The sequence below is a fragment of the Monodon monoceros genome, unplaced genomic scaffold (assembly GCF_005190385.1).
Source record: "Monodon monoceros isolate NGI ecotype Baffin Bay Population unplaced genomic scaffold, NGI_Narwhal_1 Super_Scaffold_20, whole genome shotgun sequence".
NCBI lineage: Eukaryota > Metazoa > Chordata > Mammalia > Artiodactyla > Monodontidae > Monodon > Monodon monoceros.
In genome coordinates this window covers 56,695,358-56,719,802 of record NW_021703777.1, presented here as the reverse complement: position 1 = coordinate 56,719,802, position 24,445 = coordinate 56,695,358, and the positions used below count along the sequence as shown (strand labels likewise).

General features: G+C 36.4%; 1 protein-coding gene across 4 annotated transcripts in view; it reads left to right on the top strand.

The window, feature by feature from the left end:
• ADGRL3 (adhesion G protein-coupled receptor L3) overlaps positions 1 to 24,445 on the top strand; it is an 865,234-nt gene that overhangs the window by 587,084 nt on the left and 253,705 nt on the right. For all 4 annotated transcript variants that reach the window (XM_029235469.1, XM_029235470.1, XM_029235468.1 and 1 more), the window contains one exon: positions 10,595 to 10,675. In XM_029235469.1, coding sequence (XP_029091302.1) covers positions 10,595 to 10,675 — 81 coding nt within the window. The remainder of the gene's footprint in view (positions 1 to 10,594; positions 10,676 to 24,445) is intronic.

Sequence of the window (24,445 nt, the reverse complement as noted above, 5' to 3'; positions counted from 1 at the left end):
TTTCTTTCAGACTGGCTGATTTCTTCCTGACAATTGCTTCATTGAATTTTACATTAAATTCATTTCACAATGTATCTTCCTAATTCTTAGGTATCATAATGGTATTGTGGTTGTTTTTAAAGAACTCATATCTTATAGACACATACTCAAATAATTTACAGATGAAATTATATGATGTTTGGGATTTGCTTCCCCTTATTCTGGGATGGGGAAAGAGGCATAGGAGGAGAACGGTGAAACAATATAGCCCCTGAATTAACCATTGATGAAGCTGGGTGATAAACATGTGTAGAGGTGGAAAACTTGTCCCTTTTCCCCTTCTAAATTCTTTGGCTGGTCTAATAATTAAATTGACATAAAGATTAGCAAGAGAAAAACAGATTTGATTTTGTTTGTACTGGAGGCCCAAAAAAATATGACTCAAAGAATTGACCATTGTAAGAAAGGGGTTTGGACTTGGGGTAGTAAATTAGTGAAGAAGTAACAGGGCTTGTTTATGCAGCTTTCTCAGCCCTGAGTTCCCTATCTGGGATAATGATGCCTTCTGTCCTCCTTGTGCAGAGAGGATACCTTTCACATGGGAGATTTATTTCCTGCTTTCAGGGAGACAGAGGAGGGTCAGAGTGTCTTTCTTATACCATTTGTTTCTCAAGTAACTTTAATTCAAAATAATCAATATGCCAGAGTGGCATGCTTTGGGGTGATATATTCTGTTCCCCTTCACATGTAATTTTTATTCTTTCCTTTTTCGTACATTTTTGAATTTTTACATTATTATTATTTATTTATTTATTTTTTGCGGTATGTGGGCCTCTCACTGTTGTGGCCTCTCCCGTTGCGGAGCACAGGCTCAGCAGCCATGGCTCACGGGCCCAGCCACTCCGCGGCATGTGGGATCCTCCCGGACCAGTGCACGAACCCGTGTCGCCTGCATCGGCAGGCGGACTCTCAACCACTGTGCCACCAGGGAAGCCCTACATTATTTTTAATCATCTTTTCTGCCCACCCTCCTTTGTGGGTCCCTGTCTCCTAGCCCTCTCACTTATCTGATCAGCAGACCTCCCCTCATATCATTCCTTCTGATTCCCCGTGCCTGCCATACTCTTTCACTAGACTACTAATTGCTGTTCCCTCAGTCTCATCTTTCTCTCATCTTCCCTCACTTCACTTACCTCAGTTCAATGCTATTGTTGTACTCTTTTCTCTCACCTCTGTCAAGGTACATATCATACTTCACTGCAATTTCTTAACCCTGCATCTAAGCTGAAGCCTCTCTTTGGAGCATTGTATTATCTTGTTCATATGGTACTGTTAATACTGGTCACAGAGTGGGAGTGGGTACTGAAGAAATATTTGCTGGAAGAACTACACACACACACACACACAAAACACAAGAAAGTTACCTTTGCTCCAAATTACTCGATTTGTTTCCTTTGTGGCAAGAAATATCCACTGGAGAGAAGCCAGTCAGTGACCTTTGCACCTCCATCAATGACTTTATATCCTCAATAAGAAGTCAAGCATGTAGTTGTTTCTCTGCTACTTCATATTTTACTAAAGTCACTGAAAATAAGTGTGAGTAATAAGATGAAGGGGGAAAAGGAAACCAGAGTGAAAAGATAGGTGTTAAATTGACAACTTTACAACTCTTTTCTTTGATGATTACTTTTGATTGGTGTTTATATCTGCACCTGAAAGCTGACTTTTTGGATGCCAGATGGTTATAGTCAGACTGGGATTTAAAGACAAAAAAAGCAATCTGTTGTAATGTCAGGCACACGCAGTTTTCCATCAGCACAACCAACACATTGACCTCTGGTATTTTTTTTGTAGCTGAAATTATTTTCAACAAAAAATTAAACTTTTTTTGAGGAGTCTCATTTACTTTCAGAGTATTTGAAAAACTTAGAAAAATCCCATATGCCGTTCTTCAATGTAGTTTAGTATAGGTTTCCACATTCCACATGGAATCATTATTATAATAGGGCAGAGAAATTCAGCGATGTAACCTGCTATCATTCTAAAGCTTGGAAAAGGAAAATGGCAATATCATTAAAAACCCCACGTTCAAAAATGTGAGATCTATTTTATTGTTTTTAAGGAGGGGGAAATGTCATATCTCTAGAGGAAATAATTAAAATCAGAAGTTGAAAATTTAAAGGAAACGAACAAAAAGAAGGTATGAAATCTGCCTGGAGAGCCATAAACTATTAAACTTGTTTACAGCACTATATAGAAAATGAGGAAAATTTGAGTTGAAAGATAGTATAACTGGAGAAACCAATGGGGACTTTATGGTAGTAAAATGTGTTTTTACTTTAGCAATAAAGTTGTGTTCATTTTCCCAATTACATATCACCGTATTTTATTTATGTCTTCTTTTACTCATTGGTCATTGGTGTCATTATTAATATGTCTATGAATATGTGTAAAATTTGAAATAAATATTAGGCAAAAGCATCTGCTACCAGCACATTTTGTTCTTTCATTCTTAATTAATAGAATTAGATTTGGACTCTTATCTATACTTTTATCTTTTTACAATTTCATATAAAAGTCAGATAATACCTCTTGCCTTTTCTTGAACTCTTCAAAATCTATTCATAGAAATTAAATTAGGCCTTCCCGATCACTCTATTTAAAATTGCAACCTGCCCCTCCTACTTCAGATCCCCTTTAGCCTGTTCTAATTTGTTTCCATTGCCCTCAGCATCTCACACATATAATATTTACTGTGTTAAACGCTTACTATCTGTCTTCCCCTACATAAGAGTGTGGATTATCATTTATTTTGTTTTATGATGTATGCCACCCGCCTAAGAAGGCACCTGTCACATACGAGGCACTCAGTTAATATTGTTTGGTGAATTAATGAATGAAAGAATGAATTTAGCATAATAATAATAATATAGCTAAAAATTCTAAGTACTTTGCTACATACGATGCACTGTTCTAATTACTACATATCTATACATATATCTAATTTTCAGAACACCTCTATGAGGTCAGTGCTATTGTAATCCCCATTATACAAATGAGGAAATCGAGGCACATAGAAGTTAAACAGCTTGATAGTTGCTGGCTAATAACTTATACGGTTAATAATTCTATGGCTAAAATGTGGCAGAGTCCAAATACCAACACTGGCAGTTCTGTTTCCTGGGCATGATCTTACCTGTTAGGCTAAGTTGCCTTTAGTTTATAGGCAGAGCCAAATCGAAAAAAATATACATATTTTTATAAATAAATAGTTTTCAACCCTTTTAATGTCTCAACAACCTGAAAGCTCATGGCCCACACAACTTGAAAATAATTGCTTGCTAAGTAAGGCTTCAGAAGTAAGAGAGGGTTGAGGGCAGTTTTCTGCAGGCTAGCTGCATCCCCTTTCTTACTGTCCTCTGACATCACTCTTGACAACCACCACCTTGATTTGACTTTTGAAAGTCACCAATTTATCAAGATGTCAGCTTCCTTATTCTAAAAATGTAGGTTTGGGATTATAAGATATCAAATGTCTTTCTCCCTCCAAACTCTATGGTTCTAAAAATGTATTGCTGTGCTCTGATGTGCAAGTAAAGTATTGACAGTAGAAAGAGGACCAAAAAAAATCCTTTTCCTGTACTTAGTGCTGGTCAAGTCTTTACTATATTAGAACTTTAGTAGAAATTGCAGAGAATTCCTCAAAGAAATAGAAATTAAATGAAAGTTGAAAAAGAGATTGAAAATAGAAAAATAATGGCTTTTCCAAAATCCATAATGGCCTTTTGGGTTCTACTAACCAGCACCCTTAAATCTTCTACATCTTTGGTATACCTGACACTGGATAGATAGTTCACACATTTTCATTTCAGAATGTGAGCAGCTCTTTCTTTGTTTCCGTTTTTTTGGCCAGATCATTTTTTTCCTTCTACTCTTGCAATGTGGATGAACTGTACAACTTCTGACCCAAACCCTATGCTTTACTCTTCTGTGTTCATTTGGGGAGATTATTCCCTTCCCAGATTTCACAATTGTCTTAATATTAATTATTTCAGATCTCATCAATCCTGATTAACTAGACTATCACCTTAAAATGAACAAACAAGCAAACAAGCAAAAAACCCTGAAAAACATCTCTGTGATAGTGGAACCCTCATACATTCCTAATGAAAAGTAAAATGGTATAGCTTCTTTGGAAATCAGACTGACATTTCCACAAAAGTTTATACATGGAGTTTACTATACGACCCAAAAATTCCACTTCTAGGTATGTGTATTCAAGAAAAATGCAACATATGTCCACACAAAAACTTTTAAATGAAGGTTCATAGCAGGATTATTCATAATAGTCAAAAAGTGGAAATTATCCCCAAAGTCCATCAGCTGATTAATGGATACAATAAATATGGTATGTTTTTACAATGGAATATTATTTGGCAGCATAAAGGAATTAAGTACTGATTCATGCTACCCTATGGAGCCTTGAAAAATTAAATTGAATGAAGGAAACTGATCACAGAAGACTATATATTTGTATGATTCCAATTACGTGAAATGTCCAGAACAGGTAAATCTATAGAGATGGAAAGGGGATGAGTGGTTGCCCAGGACTAGGGTGGGTTGGGAGGAAATGGGGAGTGACTGCTGAGAGGCTTCAAATTTCTTTTTATGGTGATGAAAGTAGTCTCAATTGATTGTGGTAGTGGTTGCACAAATCTATAAATGTACTAAAAACATTGAATTGTATATTTGAAATGGGTGAATTGTATGATATATAAATTATATAAGTATATATTTCATATAAATGTACACATATATACAAGTATGTATGTACATACATGTATATATAAATGCATATATATGACATCTTCATGCAAATGTATCATTTACCTACACTAAAAATCGAATAAAATCTAATTCATAAGCTACCCACCCATTACCTTGTTGCCATTATTCTTCTAGACTCCTAAGCCATGAACCAAGAAGCATTTTTTCCTCCCACTTTTTAATTCTTTGTAGTTCTTTTATGAAATCTGTCATTAAGCAATGCTTATTCCTTTGGTAATTACTTTGTAGGGACTTAAAGATAAAATGACATGTGAATAGCAACACCAGGAAACTCTGTCACCTAAAATTCATGTCCTATAAATTCAATCTTTAAAATTTAAATTCTGCAGCACAAAATAATTAAATACAAGGGTATATAGATGAATCTTAACCTGGGAATACACTTCTTACAAGAAACAAAGATCACAGGGCATCACCAAAATATTATTATCAGTGTGTCTAGCTCTAAGGAGCTAGTAAGGTAGACTCAATAACTAATAATTACAACAATAAAGGTCAAAAAAGTTAAATGAAAGTCATCAAGAAAATTTAGAGATTTTATTCAAAATGGGGAAAATAGAATACTTACACAATGAAATATTCTTATAACCAAAATATAGAAAACTTCAAAAAAATTTATTCCTATTTATTAAAAAGCAATTCAGACAAAAAGCAGTCCATTTAAGATACATGAAGACAAACTATTAAAAATATTTATTCTCCAAATTGGTTTATAGAATTAATGTAATTCTAATAAAATCTCAATATGATTTTTTACTTTAAAATTTAGAAAAAAATGCAATAAAATTCAGAAGGAAAAATAAGCAGATATGTATCTTTTTTAATTTGGAAAAGTAAGGACAAAAATAAAAGGAGCACATCACATATTTTGATATACAAAGCTGTGGTTATGAGGACCAGGTGAGACTAGTATAAGACAGTCAAATATGGTGGAAAATGTGTTATATTTTTAAAACATGTGTTTGTCATGCTTTTTACCTCCCTATGCTCTTTTTGAGCTGATTGCATTTTTTTGCTGAATATTATTCACCATAAAGTCCAAGAGAAATTTTTATGAACGTTATTTATGGTTTTAACTGGAGTTTATTATTATTACTATTATTTTGCATTAATTCTTAATATTCTCCCTTAATATTTAATTTTTGTCATTTTAATTACAATGAGTCTTGGCGTGATCCTCTTTCAGTTGATCCTGTCTGGGAGTCTCTGTGCTTCCTGTACATGGATGTCTGTTTCATTTCCCAGGTTAGGGAAGTTTTCAGCTACCATTTCTTCAAATATTTTCTCTATCCCTTTCTCTCTCTCTTCTCCTTCTGAGACTCCTGTGATGAGAATGTTAGTACACTTGAAGTTGTCTCAGAGACCTCTTAAAATGACTTCATTTCTTTCTATTTTTTCACTTCAGCTTTGGTGATTTCCATTACTATAACTTACAGCTCACTGACTGTTCTTCTGTATCATCTAATCTGTTGATTCCTTACAGTGTATTTTTTATTTAAGTTCTTGTATTCTTCAGGTGTGTTTAGTTCTTCTTTCTGTCTTCTAACTGTTTGTTCAACTTCTCACTGTGTTCATCCATTCTTCTCTTGAGTTCTTTGATCATCTTTATGGTCATTACCTTAAAATAAACACTTTATCAGGTAGATTTCCTATCTCTACTTCACTTAGTTCTTCTTCTGAGGTTTTATCTTATTCCTTCCGTTGCAACATGTTCCTCTGTTGCCTCATTTTGCCTAATTTTCTGTTTTTATTTCTATGTATCTTGTAGGTTGGTTACATTTCCCAACATTGGGAAGTGGCCTTTTGTAGGAGGCATCCTGTGCATCCCAGCAGCAAACTTCCCTCTGGTCACCAGAACTATATACTCTAGGGGTGTCCCCTTTGTGGACTGCATGGATCCTTCTGTTATGGAGGGCTGACTACGGTGGGTGGCCTGGTAGGTGTGGCTGGCCCCTGGTCCAGTTGGTTGCCAGACCCTGCAGAAGCTGGCACCTGCTGGTTGGCAGGGCTGGGTTGTGAGGCTGCTCACTGCAGAATGCCACAGGGTCCTGGGGCTAATACTGACCCACTGGTGGCAGAGCCAGATTCTGGGGTGGGTGGTTTCAGGGCTGGGGTTCACAGATCTACTATCAGCCTGCTGGTAGGTGGGCCGGTTCCTGACATGGCTGGCTATGGGTTTTGGGGTGACCCAAATCTGGTGTCAGGCTGGTGTTGGGCTGGATCCTGGGCCACTGGCTGAGGAGCCCAAGGTGTCACAAAGCTTGTGTTGGGGGGACTTCCCTCATGGTGCAGTGATTAAGAATCCACCTGCCAATGCAGGGGACTTAAGTTCAAGCCCTTGTCCGGGAAGATCCCACATGCCGTGGAGCAACTAATCCTGTGTGCCACAACTACTGAAGCCCGTGTGCCTAGAGCCCGTGCTCTGCAACAAAGAGAAGACACTGCATTGAGAAGCCCGCGCACTGCGACAAAGAGTAGCCCCTGCTCACCGCAACTAGAGAAAGCCTATGCACAGCAATGAAGACTCAAAGCAGCCCAAAATAAATAAATAAATAAATTTTTAAAAAGCTGGTGCTGGTGGGCAGGGCCAGGGCCCAAGTGATCTTAAGGCTGGTGCTGGCCTTTTGGTGGGTTGGCTGGGTCCTGACAAAGCAGGCTGCAGGGCTTTGGTGGTCCTGGGGCTGGTATCTACCTGCTGATGGGCAGGGCTGGGACCCAGGGTCTCTGGCTGCAGAGACCTGGGGGCCCCAGGTCTAGTGTTTGTGCAGTAGTATGTAGGCCCAGATCCTGGGCCCTCTGGTGGACAGGGCCATGTCCTGAGATGGCTGTGGACTCAGGGGGTCTTAAGGCAGCCTCACCCAGTTAGTTACTTGTCCTTATGCATCCTAGTACTGGTGCAAACAAGCTGGTGGGCAGACCAGGTCCCAGTGCTAATAGGCTAGAGGGAAGATTCCAAAATGACATTTACCACTACTAGTGTCCACGTGGAAGAATGAGCTCCCCAAAATGGCTGCCACCAGTGTCTTTATCTCCACGGTGAGCTTCAGTTGCCTTCTGCCTCTTCTTGAGGCTCTCCAAGATCAACTGGTGGGTCTGACCCAGGCTTCTTTCAACTTACTGCTTCTGCCTTGGGTCCTGGAGCATGTGAGATTTTGTGTATGTCCTTTAAGAGTGGAGTCTCTATTTCCCACAGCCCTCTGGCTCTCTGGACACTAAGCCCCACTGGCCTTCAAAACTAACTGTTCTGGGGATTTGTCTTCCTGGTACAAGACCCCCCGGCTGGGGAGCTTAATGTGGGGCTCAGACCTCTCACTCTTTGTAGACAACCTCTGCAATTGTAATTATCATCCCCCTTGTGGGTCATCCATCCAGGGGTACAGCTCTTGACTATATCGTGATTCCACCTACTCCTACCCATCTCGTTGTGGTTCCTTCTTTATATCTTTAGTTGTAGAAGATCTTTTCTTCTGGTTTCCACTCTTTGTCATCAATAGTTGCTCTGAAAATAGTTGTGATTTTGTGATTCTGTAGATCAGAAATTTCAGTTACCAGATTGGAATCCATTACTGCATTTCTCACCTTTCTCTAAGGCTTAGAGTCCCAGTCAATGCCTACCACTGTGACTTTCCCTGCCATACTGCATCCTGCAGTTTGCTAGATTTCTCCTTGGAGAGAGAATGGAAATTGTGGCAAACCAGGTTCAGAATTTGACCATCAATAATCCCCATTCCATTCCACTGGCTCTTTGATATCCCCATTTTCCCTTAGGGATATACACACTGTGAACTTGTACTGCCTAAAGTACCTGTGTTGAGTACTGTCGAGGTTACATGCTTATCCCAAGAACAAAGGCATATGTGGCATTTAAAGGGACTGTTTACTTCATTATAAATGTAGAGGTAACAGTCCCAAAAGCAGTTACTTGTCAGAGTTTAATCACTAAAATCTATATGCATTATTTTCAGGTTTAATATACCTTCTTTGAGAAAAATATTATGATATAGATGAAAACACTTGAAATTTGAAGTCAAAATATGACTGGCCTTGCTGTTTACTATCTGCATGTTAGTTACTTAATCTCCTCTGCTTGTATCTTTGATTTAAAAATGTGTGTATTAATGTATTACCTACCTTTAAATCCTTATAGTGATATTGGTTGCATAAAAGGAGATGATGTATGTATGAATGCGTAGTGGTTATTATTATATGTAGTAAAAGCCATGTTCCTTGGTTTGACATGAAATCAATACTATTTTATATGCTGATGTTATTTTGAACCAATATAAAGTGAAAGATTCTTATTTTCATTTACATGATCAATAAAGTTTCAAACCAATTCATTTGTAATGACACAAGACCTTAAAAATAAAAATGTTTTTGCAACCAAGTATGCAACAGAGGTAAACATCAGGTGTTTTTATAATTAAGATAATCTGAAGTTTTTAATAAGCTATATTACACATGGACTGCTAGCAGTGCACAATCGCTGTCATTTCTTTTATAATAGTGCTTTTAGTATTCCACTGAAACATGACCAGTGAAAGCATAATATTCTTAGTTACCATTATGAGGAGCTCTGTGTATTACAGCCTCTCCACTGTGTCTGCTGTTAGCTAGAAAAATGCTGGGAGCAATAGCAGCTACTATCAACAGGGAGCCATATTAATTATTTGAAATGTGCCTCATAAGAGAAATCAGCAGAGTTTATTACAAGTCGAATATTACTTGAAACAGGAAGGTTACTCTAATTGTTATCATAATCTATGTATCATTAACTTTTCTTGTTTAGGAAAAGAGATTAACAACCCTGTAGATTGCTATAGTAAATGTATAAAATATAACTGCATATTCCCATTATAGAAAGAAAGCTGTGGGTTCTGTACTTTTACCCAAACCTTCTTTATATAAAGTAGCTTTAGAAATTGAACTCTGTAATTATGCTTTCTTGCCTTAAAATCCTAATTGCTTACTGGATTATCAGTATACAAGCTATAGCTACTTTGAGCATCAGAAAACTTTTGTTTTTAAGCTAGCAATTTTTTTCAGTCAGCGTCTAGTCCTTCAAATCAACTTTAACTCATGAGACAGAAAATGTATTACAGATATGCATGTGAACTAGCAGAATGCTTTACAAGAAACAGAGAATGAATCCATCTACCTGCTTTTTTATATTGTGGTTAGTTATTATTTTTTCATCAAGTACAATAAGCAAGTAGTAGTTTTCTACTCAAATAATAAGTAAAAAGTTTAAAAGTAATCATAAAGATAAGGTATAAATTAATTAGGGTTGTAAAGTTATCTAAGTAAGTGCTATTCAAAGTGTTATCTGACATAGATGCCAGTCTGCAGACCATTTATTACTGATCTGCAGTGAAATAAATGCAAAAATTAAGAGTAAATGTTTAGAAACACTTAAAGCAAATTGATAGAGTACTTAGTGTCTGTTTAACAATGAAAAATGGGGACTTGTATTTTATGTCTTTAGTTTTTGCATTTCATTTTTCTTGTCAATCACTTTTATTGTATTTTTTAAAGTGTCACTCAACAATAAACTTGTGATTTAACAACAACAACAAAGTAGATGGCTTAAGAAGGACTGATTTAATTGCTTGATGTTTGGATGACACATAATGATTCTGTGTTTGGATAGATCTGCCTGCACTCTATAATGGTTAGTAATTCAGTGTGAAGAGAGATGTATGACATTATAAAACCAAAAAAAATGTAAGAAGACATAATATCTTAACATTTATTTTTGGGTCCACAGGACAGGCACATCATGGACAGGTACCATACATCTCTCCACCAATTCACCTTGACTCTGAGCTAGAAAGACCCCCTGTTAGAGGTGAGTTGTATTCTTTTTTTTTTAGTTTAAAGAAAAAGAAGTTTATTCATTCTTTGTTGAAGACAATTAAATTAAAGATAACTGTAAATATGTATCTTACAATGCAGTGCCTATTAAAAAACAGGAGGAAAATGGTGTGTAAGGAACGTAATAGCAGAAAGAGTAAGTCTTATTTATAATAAGATGTGAAATATTGTTTTGAGAAATGTTTGTAAACGAAATAAGAAATGAGGATCCATAGTGGAAGACTAGTTGAAAACAAACCTAGATTTAAAGATTACCAGATAACCGTTACTTTTGTTTATTGGAAATTTCTTCTTCTACTACCCTTTTTTATTTTAAAATAAGTTAAGATGTCTTAATCTAAGTCATATTGACAGATTTATTTCCTTGCAAAGTGATATCTTATATTTTATTATTCCTTTTAAAAGTCATTTTATTATTAATATGATAATTTAGTTTTAAAATATATAAATTAAAATTATGTATTTAAATTGATGCCATCTGTTTAAAGATTTTTAAAAATAACTAGTCATACAAAATAGAAATTAAAAGTAACATTTATCTCATAATCTAAATACAGAATTTATCTTTCTACTTTTAAAAATTAATGATTTTTAAATGTTTTATAATGTTCAAACTAATGTAATAATAGACAAACTTTTAATTTTATAAATACCAAATATCCTAAGGTTAAATTTTCAATTTAAAGTAATATGGTATATTTTCTTTTTTTTTTTCAAAGGGGAACATAGCTTTATTTTTATTTTATTTTATTTTTTTAACATCTTTATTGGAGTATAATTGCTTTACAATGGTGTTTTAGTTTCTGCTGTATAACAAAGTGAATCAGCTATACATATACACATATCTCCATATCTCCTCCCTTCCACCCCTCCCTCCCACTCTCCTCACTTTGTCCCAGTGGCATGGTATATTTTCTTATACTTTCAATAGTATACAATAAAAGTCATTAGATCTGACTTTTAAGAACATGTTTTCTATACATGCTATTTCTTCTGCCAGGAGTCTCTTACCTTTTCTTTTCTACCTAGTAAGTTTCTACCAGTGTTGCAATGCTCTGCTTTACCTTCAGTTCCTCTGTTAAGTCTTCCCATGTACTAGGCAGGAGCTAAGTACATGCCTCTGTCCTCCAAATATCCCCTGTGCTTGCCTCAGTTATTATTCCTAAAACACTGTATTTTTCAGCTTGAATGTCCCTTTTTCCTTCTGTAAGATCCTTGAGGGCAAAGAGTGTCATAATTATTATTTCTCCTCCAGCCACTGGTCTGTGCTTGGCACACAATAGGAACTCCTAAAATGATTTCTAAGTGACTGAAAGTGAAGGTGACAACCTAAATTGTGAAAGATGTATCCTCATTTTTCAAGAAGAAAACTGAGCAGGGACAATAAGAGAACCTTACAAAGAAGAAGCAGAATGAACCAAAATATGTTATATGTGAAAGTTGTGATTTTTTTTTTTTTTTTTTTTTGCGGTACGCAGGCCTCTGACTGTTGTGGCCTCTTCCGTTGCGGAGCACAGGCTCCAGACCGCAGGCTCAGCGGCCATGGCTCACGGGCCCAGCCGCTCCGTGGCATGTGGGATCTTCCTGGACCGGGGCACGAACCCCTGCATCGGCAGGCGGACTCTCAACCGCTGTGCCACCAGGGAAACCTGAAAGTTGTGATATTTTTAAGGAAATGTGCTTGAGTGCACAGTAAAATGGGAGCAGTTTTAGAGGAAGAGACTGGGAAGATGTAATGAGGGAGACTGTGAAGGATTCTGTGTCTCATGCCAAGGAGTTTGTACTTTATCCTGGAAAAAAATCATCAAATATTTTTAATTTTTAAAAAAATTTTCCTAAGTTAGTGGGGTGTTACATCATAACAGAATCAGTTCTTGATATGGGAAAAGTATCTCTGAAATCAGTGTAGATGATGAAAGATTGACAGAGGGAAACCATTTCAGTAATCCAGGTAAAAGATGATTGGGAAATTAGTTAGGAGTGTGTTGGTGGCAATGGTAGGGTCCGAGAAGTGTTTTGAAGAGACATGGCATTGGCTGAACTGATACAGGGAAAAGAGCAGAAATGCCTCTAAGGTTTCTATATTGATTAACTACTTGGATGCTTATGACGTAATTTCTCATCATCAGGAAGAGATGAATTTTAAATGGATGCCTTGTTTTAGACATGTTAATTCTTAGTAGAATGTTGTTCCCACCAAAGATGGAGACCTATTTATGCAAGTTGGTGACTTTAATATAATTCAGTTCTTCAGACATGATCCTAGTATTATTTGGGAAGAATACTATAAAGTCATGGGTGTGACAGTGTAATGATCGACTCCAAAAGTTAGTGGCTTAAAACAGGAAACATTTTTATAGTTCTCAGAGTTGGTTGAATCGCATATGTGCTGACTTGACTGAGGCTGGATGTTTAGTAGTTAGCAGGCTGGTTGGATTTTCAGGGGAGGAAATTCATTCACATGTTTGGTAGTCACCTTGATGTCATCTGCAGTGGTGGCCATATGGCTCTCATCTTCCAGCAGGCTAGCCCCAGCTCATTCCCATTGTGACAGGATTCCCTGCAATGAGTAGGAAAGTCCCAAAGTTTAGGTATTATTTAAGACTCTACTTGTTTCATGTTTGTTATGTCCCATTGGCCAAAGCCAGTCACATAGGCAACACTAGACTTAAGAAATGGACTCCATCTCTTGATGGAGGAACCATAATCCAAAGGACCATGGATACAGGAAGGAGAGGAATTTGGGCCATTTCAACCTACTGTAGCTATGCAGATAAAGAGTAAAATAAATTTAGAATGAAGCAAGACAAAAATTGAGTGATAAAATGAAGGGATTTATAGCCAATAAACTTAAATTTGGGAGTTCTAGACCTTTCTTATCTTTAATTTCCTCAACTACCACACAGAAGTTCAGAAATAAGAAATCCTCACAGTGTCTTTGTGAGGATTAAGGATGATACAGAATAGAGTCTGGCATCTGGTAAGCCCTAGATAATATGTGGCTATTACTATTGATACGAACTTTGGGGTTTGCTGTTGTGACATATGGGAAGAGACTGGGAACCAGGCAGACCTGCACGACCTTAGGCAGCTTCTGTCTATCAACTGTAAAACAAGTTTTTAAAGATGATTAAGTGAAACAGTTAGTGTCAAGTTCCTGGCAAATAACCTGACATAAACTAGACCCTGAAGAGTTAGTAGGCAAGTAGGCAAGTAGGCATTATTAAGAGCTTCGCTTTAAAGTGGCATCATCTTAGTAAAAGTAGTGATGGTATTGACCTGGTGAAGAATGATTTACTAGAATCCAGCAGTGATCTCTGCTTTATATCTACCTCAAATTGTGCTCTCTACCTTAGAAGAATTGTCTTGATAACTTCTAGTTCTCACATAGTTCCTCTACATGCATTGACCCAGAGACTCTCCTAAACTACTGTGATTAATGCAATTGCAGTTATAGTCATTAGCTCATGTGCCATAGTCCCGTAAGTTTCAAAAAAAAAAAAAGAACATTTAATTGAATAAATAAAGAGATTTGTATAAATCACCAAAATAACATTGCAAAACATCTTGTGCTTTTTTTCTTAAAACTATCTAATATTTTACTTAAAAACAAATATTGGAAATGGTAAGAGTTGGCAATATCATTGCTTTGGAACCACGAAGTATTTCCTTTCAACTTTCAACTCTCACCCCTCATCTGCATTTACTGTTTCTAATTATAGTGTACATTTTTGATATTTATGCACAGTCAAATTACACAAATGACCTGTACATTATCTATATCTATGTACAGAGAGGGAGTCTCTCATGTATATTATAGGTTTTGATTTGAATTTATACAATAAGATAAATTAGGTTCTTTAAATACTTTGAAATACTGTCTCTAATCATTTTTGTGTGATTATATAGCAATATCCTTTGAACTACCTGAAAAACCACATTAGATATCTATTTTTTCTATTTTTCTACTATAATTTTATACATATTGAGAAAATGAGAGCTATGTCTTGATAGTCCCCTTCCCCCACTGACCTACAGTTCTCTGTATTCTCTTTCTTTCCCTCCCTGTACCAATTTCCACTAGTGTACATGCATGTTCATGTTTTAGGAATTATTGCTTTATATATTAATTCCCTGTGTATTTTACAGACTTGACTATATTTTCATAGGAAAATCATACTTAAGCTTTTTGATATCCATCAAGGGAGCAATACAAAACAATGTTTAAAATGTATTAATATAGCTATCAATATTAGAACAGGGAATTTTTCAGTAGAAAGTATGAATTCTCTAACATACAATTACGTATCAGATTGTTTCAGATACTTTGCCATTTTATTCTGTTCTTATCTCAAATAGTTTGGATTACTTGGTACCTTTTTTTTTTAACAGTGATTGTGCTTTGAATATTTGAGATAGTGAACTAATTATTGGTAACTTTGGAATTGTTTTTTAACCTCTATTTTAAAAAATAATTATATAATTATTTTTCAAAAAGTATATGTGACATTTTCATTTCTTTTTCATTCCCTTAAGTTCTATATGTAGATTATGAATCATTTTGGTTTTAATCCACATGTCACCATACTACCTCCTTTCTATTCTCTTGATTTCTTTCACTTTTGCACTCACTTTTTAGGGAAAAAATATTTTGTGAAATTGATGCACTTGTTTGTCAAAATGTATTTCTTTTTTGGTATTGTGTATTTTAATTGTGACCAACATGCTCTTAGTAACCATATGGAAAATGTAGTAACAAGTTACCAAATAACCTTGAAAAAAATGTTGAAATCTATATTTCAAAATAGCTGAAGTATATAATAAATTCAGTGGCACCTACCCCCGATGAGTAAATTTGAGAGATTCTATTGTTTAATGTGATCATACATGGCATTTGGTCACATAATTTATGACTGTGATAACTTTATATGCATTCTTCAACTTATAGATTTTATTACTGAATAGGAGTGTAAATTCCAATAGTTTACTAGTGCATTAATGTCACAATACATTACAAGGTAATTAACCAGAGCTGCCACTATAAATAGAAAAAATAGTCACAGCCCTCACTATAAACTACTTAATAAAAATAAGATCCTGAGTCAGCATTCACCATTATAGTAATTTTTCTTCCCATACGTCTCATTAATCAGGACTTTAAAAAAAAAATAGTTTCATCTAGAAGCACTATTATTTTTAAACCTTTCATTGTTAAAACAAGTTTGTTACAATTTTGTACTTAATTTAATGGGATTATTATATATTTCTGTATGCAAATAAGTTTTCTATGCTTTTCAGACATATTTCCCAATTTTGTGTGTTATAACTGAAATGAAAGTCTACTTTGTTATTTTTGTAGCAGATTTGTAAATCAGCACAATGGAATTCTTAGCAGGGCTCATTAGAAGTTGCAGTTCTGAAGGACATGTGTCCTCACCAAGGATCCTCTGTCCTCAACCTTTAGTTTGCTTTCTAACTACTCACAAAATACTCTACCCCAAAATCATGTCTGTATTACAGACAGAAGCACTCAATGAAGGTGTTTGGGTGGGAATTTATTTTGGAAGCTGAATTAGAATCCTAAGCAGAGGTGAATATTGAGACTCAAATATACCAATTGAGGCACACTCTTCAGTTGAAACTCTGTTGTTTTATTTTTGGTTTGGTTTTGTTTCATTGTTTTTCTATACAGTTTGTTGACAGCCTTAGCAGTTAATGATAGAACCCTACCTATGAATTCTTCACAACATCACTAGCAATTCAGTTTAGGTAAGTTCCTGTCAATAACCAAGAAAAGACATTAACTTCTGAAAAATGTCCTCCATTTTATTACTAAGGATGATACTTTGAATATTTTGCTACATAAAAGTTTGCCAGTTACCAGATACATTCCACCTTCTAATATGGTAAACCACTAGTAATAAAGCTGGTGAAAACAGTACTGTATTTATTCTGTATAGTAATGTGTATAGTCTTCCTTTAGGTAGCATCTTATGTTTGATCAGAAGTCTAATACTAAATGCTAATTTATACAGTTGCTAATTGTTGACAGTTACAATTTATACTCTGAAAAAAATCTAAAATATTTGGGCATATTTGGAAAGCTGTGTCTATTTTTTTAAACTTTTTTTCTATAATAAAATGAGTAATATAAACATGGTTCCATTGGCAGATAATCAATGAACTAGAATAATGCCAGGCATTAAGTTTCATGTGCAAACATAAATTACATTCAGCACATCCACATGCTGACAATATTTTTTTAAGTTCAGAATAAACAGATGGTCCTGCTTGGTGCATATATATTAAAAATAGGCTATAGCCAAAGATTAAGCATCACAAACTTGAGACATTAACAAATGATATTATTTAGTGAACTATAAAAGCATTTGATGTTGATTAAAATAAAATAGGAACAAGACATCTGGCATTCTTATTGAGGAGTCTCCAGGCTCGTCCTTTAAAGTGCTGTGATGGTGTTTTTCTAACTTACCTGGTTAGCAGATATTATATGGTAGAATATAATTTCCTAGCTTTATTCACCCTTAACCCAAGGGAATAAAAATTAAACTTGCATATAACAGAGTACTTTGACCATGTTAAGTAAACACCCTTTTCCTACACTTGCAAATGCCAAGCATTTTTTTGCTGTGTTTAAGTACACTGTGAACACCTACAAGGTAGAGGCAGAGAGTATAGCTTGTTATTATTAATGGTAAACACCACTCTCATTCATTAAGTATGTATTTGTGTCAGACACAGGAAAAAATGTTTTATACATATTGCCTCGCTTAGTCTTACAAGGATCCTATCACTTTTTTCATTCAGACTTCTTGGTCATCATCATTCTATTTCTAGTATCAAGCATAGTACTATCATACTATGAAGTAATACTTGAATTTGGGTTGAATTTAATTGAAGTTCATTCTAAACTTGATGGTAAAATGTACTTTTTATTCAATATTGTTAGGAATAAGTAGGAGGGTTTTGTAAATTGTAACATACTTTCCAAATATAAGTTATTGTTGAAAAGCCAACATTTATCATTTGAAATAATTTAGCACACTCCTGCAGGCCCCTTGTGGAAAATAATTCATGTGTTGAGAATAATTATTCCAGAGAGTAGTGTGATCTAGTAGTTTATCACGTTAGGTTCCTAGTCAACTTGTCTTGGCATTCTCTCAGTGAGCCTGAATGAGAAGAAGGGAGCTTGTTTGAATTCTCTTTCCCATTGGCTGATGGAATGATAGTCCTAGTATTCGAAGGGTATTCAGTAGAAACTTGATACTGTTGTGATCTAAACATTCTCCTTCAGGTTCACTGTGCCTACTGACAAATCCAGTGATAACGATCCTTGACTTGAATATGACGATTCCTCCATTGGAGCTGTTGTTCAAGGCAAGGGAAAGTCTCCGGGATTAAGATATCTCTAAGAAAATATGACCAGGGTTCAGTTCTCTGAACTTCACAACTCCCCACATCTCCCAACCACTCCCGGCTTTCTGTGCCCCCTCCTAAGTTTGCTCAATGGCCCAGCTCTCCTAAGACTGCTACCACAGGTTCCAGTACTTACTTCTCTTTGTCTTATTTTGATTTGTCTCATTCAGATCAATGAGAGTAGAGCTGCTTTATCTTGTTGAGGGAGAAAATATTTAGTATTTTCTGAATGTCACAACTTTACAGTCAGGTATTGCTAGTCAATAATAATAACAATAATAATAATAAGAGCTAACATTTATTATGCAAATTAACCTTAAGTCCTATGTTCAAACTAAAAGTTATCCATATGATCCCCTCTCTCCCAATTCCCAAAGAGAGCCGAACATACTATTCTTCAGAATATTACAATAGATACCACCTTTTTGAGTTGACATGGTATGAACACTTAATATTTACACTTAACATTTGTGCCAAGCTCTATTCTAAGCACTTGACATGGATTATTATTTCACTGATTTCCCGAATACCATGAGTCAGGTAGTATTATTATTGCAACTTTGTGAATGAAAAAACTGAGGCATAGAGAGTTTTCTTTAACTTCATAAAGGTCAGACAAGTATTAAGTGTTGGAGCCAGGATTCAAACCTAGGCATCTGTAAAAGCTGGTATGGCAGTTTTTCATTTATACAAGAGGAACCATGACTTAATTTCTAAAACTACATACTATAGCAAGTATTTAGTAATGAAACATATTGTCAGCAAGCAATGAGAGATCTGACCATCCATAGTAGAGTATTTTTTTAAAAATTCTCACCATTTCCATTATTCATCTCTAGAACACAATATAAGTAGTTTGAACACTTATGTACTATTTACTACCCAGTGACAAATACATTTTTTTTTGTCTGTTGTCTTTTTCTATAAAATAGAATATCTGGGCTTCCCTGGTGGCGCAGTGGTTGAGAGTCCGCCTGCCGATGCAGGGGACACGGGTTCGTGCCCCGGTCCGGGGGGATCCCTCATGCCGCGGAGTGGCTGGGCCCATGGGCCATGGCCGCTGGGCCTGCGTGTCCGGAGCCTGTGCTCCGCAGCGGGAGAGGCCACAGCAGTGAGAGGCCCGCGTATCGAAAAAAAAAAAAGAAAATAGAGTATCTTTGTTCTACTGCCACTCTGTTACTTTTTACTCTTTTCATAAAATGTCTCACTGTTTCCCTCAAAAGAGGTATCTAATACTGTGTTTTTCAGTATTCTCTCCCCAAAATGGTTATTTATGTAATCACCAGAAAATAATTTTTTACCTGTATACTAAAATAATTGATTGAATACCAGGAGCAGACAGCAGGCTGATAGCTGCATTAAGTGCCACCACTAGAGCCTGGGATGGGGTGAAGAAGGAGTCGGCTTGACCTCCAAATATAGCAGTCACCTGCATCCCTACCTGCTGAATACTCACAGCTATAAGGTTCCAATTATTTGCTGTACCCACACAACACACGCATACACACACACACACACACACACACTACTCAGAAGTATCTTCTTTAATATAACAATTCTTACTTGACAATAGGTTTAGAAGATAGGTATGATAAAGATAAAATGTATGGTAAATCCTTAAAATAAAATATCTTTTACTTTTAGAGTCAGTTGCCTGAGATTAGATAAGATCTCTTTTCTCCAGATTCATCTTTTATACCTGGATGGTAGGGGTTGAGACTATTACAGATACAACCAATGTATCATGAGAAATGAAGAGGGTGAGGATCTTGTTTTCTTAGTTCTAAAAGGCATATTTTTCAGTATGGGAAACATTACTTTGAGTATTATTCATCACATAACACCCCAAACAGCATTGCCTTCACTGTAAGAGACATTTGGCTCCCCCAATGCTAAGAAACACTTTTCTCTTTGTTAGTTATAGCTCTGGGTCCAGCAATTATTTCCAGTTCTTAACAATTCAGCAAAAAACAATTTCCCTAACTGGAGCAGATAGTCCTGTTAAGTTTAGTATCAGAGTCTCCTGGGTGGAAAAACATGGAAGTATGCAGCTTCAACTCTAATCCTCAGATTTCATCCTGATAATCTTAATTTGCTGAGTATTAAGTGTTGGACAAACCCAATAGCCACAGCAACAATCTCTCTCCCAAGATTTTTTAAGTATCAGATACGAAATATGATACTATATGTGAAAGTGCTTCATACCCTATAGAATGCTATACAAATATTGTTTAATATAATTTAGCAGCAATACTTTATTGCTCTAATCTAAAACTCATTATAGCTCATATAGATCAAGGAAATAAGTCCTCAAGGGAGTCTGAATGTTCTTATCCTCCTTAAATCCTATTGGCTTAATTATGATACAGTTTCAAATTAAAAATAACCATATTTTTCCTGTGAATGTCTATACATTTATTTTATTTTTTTAAATTATTAATTTATTTATTTTTGGCTGCGTTGGGTCTTTGTTGCTGCACGCAGACTTTCCCTAGTTGCGGCGAGCGGGGGCTGCCCTTCGCTGCAGTATGCATGCTTCTCATTGCGGTGGCTTCTCTTGTTGCTGAGCACAGTCTCTAGGCATGCGGGCCTCAGTAGTGTGGCACACGGGCTCAGTAATTGTGGCGCACGGGCTTAGTCACTTTGCGGCACGTGGGATCTTCCCAGACCAGGTCTCGAACCTGTGTCCCCTGCGTTGGCAGGTGGATTCTTAACTGCCGCACCACCAGGGAAGTCCTGAATGTCTATACATTTAAAATCTCAAACATGTATCGGGCAATAAAGCTACATCAGCTTTTCTTTGTGCTCTCCTGAAAGACTAACTCACATTCAGTGTTCAGTGCTCTGTGCAGCTGCATCTTATACATGGGTTAGATTTTGAAGTTAGGGGGTAAGGCCAAAAAACACAAAACATAAAACCCACCTTGAAAAATACTCAAAATTGCCTATAAAATATGGTTTATCCAGCAGTGAGTTATTCCTCAATATCAGAAAATGTGAATAAAAAATACCTCAAATCTGTCCTGAGAATGGAGGTCCTTGTGTGATGAGTGCTGTGGAGAGGCATAGAACCGAGGGAACATATCTCTGCTTCTCTAGTTACTCTGGGCCTTGTGCTCCTTGAGTAAAATGGCAAATGGAATCTTCCCTCAAATCCTTTTTGAGTGAATATAGTTGAATTTAAGTCAAATTAATTTGGATGTGACTATACTATAGTGAATGCCTTCTATGTGCCAAGCACTCTACAGGGGACAGACAATACAGTGATGTACAGGAGAGAATAGCTGGACCTTACCTAGCAGTGGAGGAGGTAAACAATAGATCAAATACAGATTAAACAAGGAAGGTTATGAATAGGTTATGGTTAGAGCTATAAAGGAGATAAATAAGGTGGATGGTCAACCAAAACCATTCTAGGTTGACTATTGAGCTGAACTGTGAAGAATGAAAGTGAGTTAGCCATGATTAAAGTTGAAGGATAGTGTAATCAAAGGCCCTGAAGTAGAAAAGTCATGGTGTGTTAATCCATTTCTTTACTAAGCTGATACTGATTAGGGCCTCACATGTGCCAGGTGTTGACGGAACTGTGCAGTTTATAAGTCTGCCAAGACTTCAGTTCTCATGAAACATACACCTTAGACAGTTAGAGAAACAATAAATGAACAGAAAAATTAACAAATAAATGGGCGTGATAATTTCTGGGACATAATGAGAGGGGAGACTAGGGTTACAGGCAGAGTATTTAGGCAAGACTCAGATCATGAAGGGCCTTTTCAAGGAAAAAACAGAGCTGGACAGTAAAGGGATAAATAAAAGTGTTTTTCCCCAGAGCTATTCAGTAGAGGAATAAAGACCCTGGGATAGAAGGGACATCAATTCCAAATACAGCACAAACAAGTGGGAACTTATAGCCAAGGAACAGTGTGTGTGTGTGTGTGTGTGGTGGGGGGGGTCACTGGATGAAAAATTACTAGAAGGAAACATCACAGGTGAGGGGGATTCTGGAACCAACTTAATAGAATTCTTGCTGAAGACAGGCCAGGGTGATAGGACATCACCCTGGCCTGTCTTCAGCCAGGGGATGATGGAGGATAAGAATCTGATCAGATATGGAAGGTGATCAGATATTGAGGGTGGGAGTTCTGACTAAACTGACTTAACAGGGTCCTTGCCAAAACTGGATTGTACAAGGAAGTGCACAGATGGACTTAGAAGAAGGTTCAGGAGTCTAATTAAAGTTTGATCTAGTAGGGAATCTTTGTCAGCCTTGTAGGCCATGAAAGGAGTTTGGCTTTTATTTTAAGATCTGTGAGGATCCCTGAGGAATTTTTACACAGAATACTGCATAATCTGATTTTGATTTTAAAAAGATGACTCTAGCTATAGGGTGGAAGATGGCATAGAAAGAGGTAAATCCAGTCATATTGGTGTGGCCTTTATTTAAATTTCATTTAGAGAATTGCCTTCTGCCACTTAAATTTTTTGAAGATTTTCTTTCCTGCTTTTCACTCCATTTTCCACATTACTGCCCTTTGGGTAATGTGAGACTTTTCTGATCCAGAAGTAGCAGAAAAATCTGGAAACTGTCTGTGGGACTAAGTGCTAAGCCCTTTAGATGTAGGACCTGAGGGAACACATCCCTGGATTCCAACAAATGCCTGGGGGTTACAGTCCCTGGAGGGAAGAAGGGCATTAAGTGCTAGCAGATAACCCATGAAAACACTGCATTTGCTGAGCCCAGGCTGGGTACACTGAATATTGACCCTGTTAAAGCAACAATAGTCTCAGTCACTTGGCTGGGTGACTGCCAGGCTGTTAACCTATTGGTCAGGTTGGTCTACATTGCCTCTGAAACTGGGAAACGCTTCATTGTCTACAATTGGTGTGATGTGAAATGGGAAAAAAGAAGCTGGCAAAAGGGTTTGTAGCTGAGATTATAGCAGATCTTTGTGTACTAAACCTAGCAATTCAATGTATCCTATAGAAACCACAAAGGACTTTGGGTATAGCAGCCATTAATACCACTATTTTGCATAGAAATGTTGACTACTCTGTTTAGGATGGATTAGGAATAAAGAAAATTAGTAGGTTATTTAAGAAAGGATTCTTAGGAGTACAAACTTAAAGACAGTAGCAATGGGAATACAAAAGATGTGATGGACTCACAGACATTCATATATGCAGTTAAAGCATAAGAGGACGTGGTGATTGCTTGGATATCCTGGAGAGGAAAAAAATAAATAATTTCTTGATTTCTAATTTGGATAATTTGGGTAAATATTTATACCGTCCTGGAAGACAAGGGAAATCCATGTTCAAACTAAAGATCACCCATTATTTATTTTTTGAAAATACATGTAACATGAAATATGATTGGAACTCATTTCCTTTCAGTCTATGGGAGATATGAAAAATAATTTCAGGGGTATCTGAGACCTTTAGCCTTTTAGAAGTAATTGAATTGGCCCTTTGGTCACCAGGTGGTTAGTTATCCCGAGATGTAATTTATTTAGTAGAGTATGACTAGTGGATTTATGTGATACTGAGTCTGATAAAGCTCTTTCCTGGAACCTGAAAGGCATGCCTGCCAGACTTTATTTACGTTTTAATGAATGAATAAATGAAGGCAAGGCTATAGAGTGAAAACCACCTCTGGTCACCAAATGGTCCATGCCTTTCCTTTGTTTCACTCTTTTGAACAATTGTACTTCTTCATTTCAAATGTGTGTGTTCCTTTGAGAGGGGCACCTCAGGGCATACTTGTTTTTTTGTTAGATAAAACCATTCTTGAAGATGGAACATAGAATGTACAGGCTGCACTGCAAGCACATAAAACCTGGAATACCAGATGGAAAATGTCTTAGCCTTGTACTTCTGATTTCTTAAAGTTAAAAAATGGGGGGTATGAACACTCAAAGTTTGCTTCTGTTTTCCCTGTTATATAAAAACATGATGTTGCTATCTTATGGAACATGGGTTTTCAGAAGCAAATCCTCAGAATTTTAAGCACCCTCCCCAAAAAAATGTGGTTTTATTTTTCTTTATAAAATTTATCCAGCTAAAATATTTTCTGATAAGTTTAAATGCATATGGATTAATGGTCTGGAGAATTCCTTAATGGAGTACTTCATTTTGCACCTTACTGAAATGTGTAATTTGAAAACATTGGTGAAATTTGCCATCCCCCACCTGGCACCAGCAGCTGCTGGAACCTGGACCATTTCTGATGACCTGCACTCAGGCAGCAGTAATCTAAGGCAAATGACACATTAAAAGCCACCTCCCCACTCATTCTTCTGTTAAACGT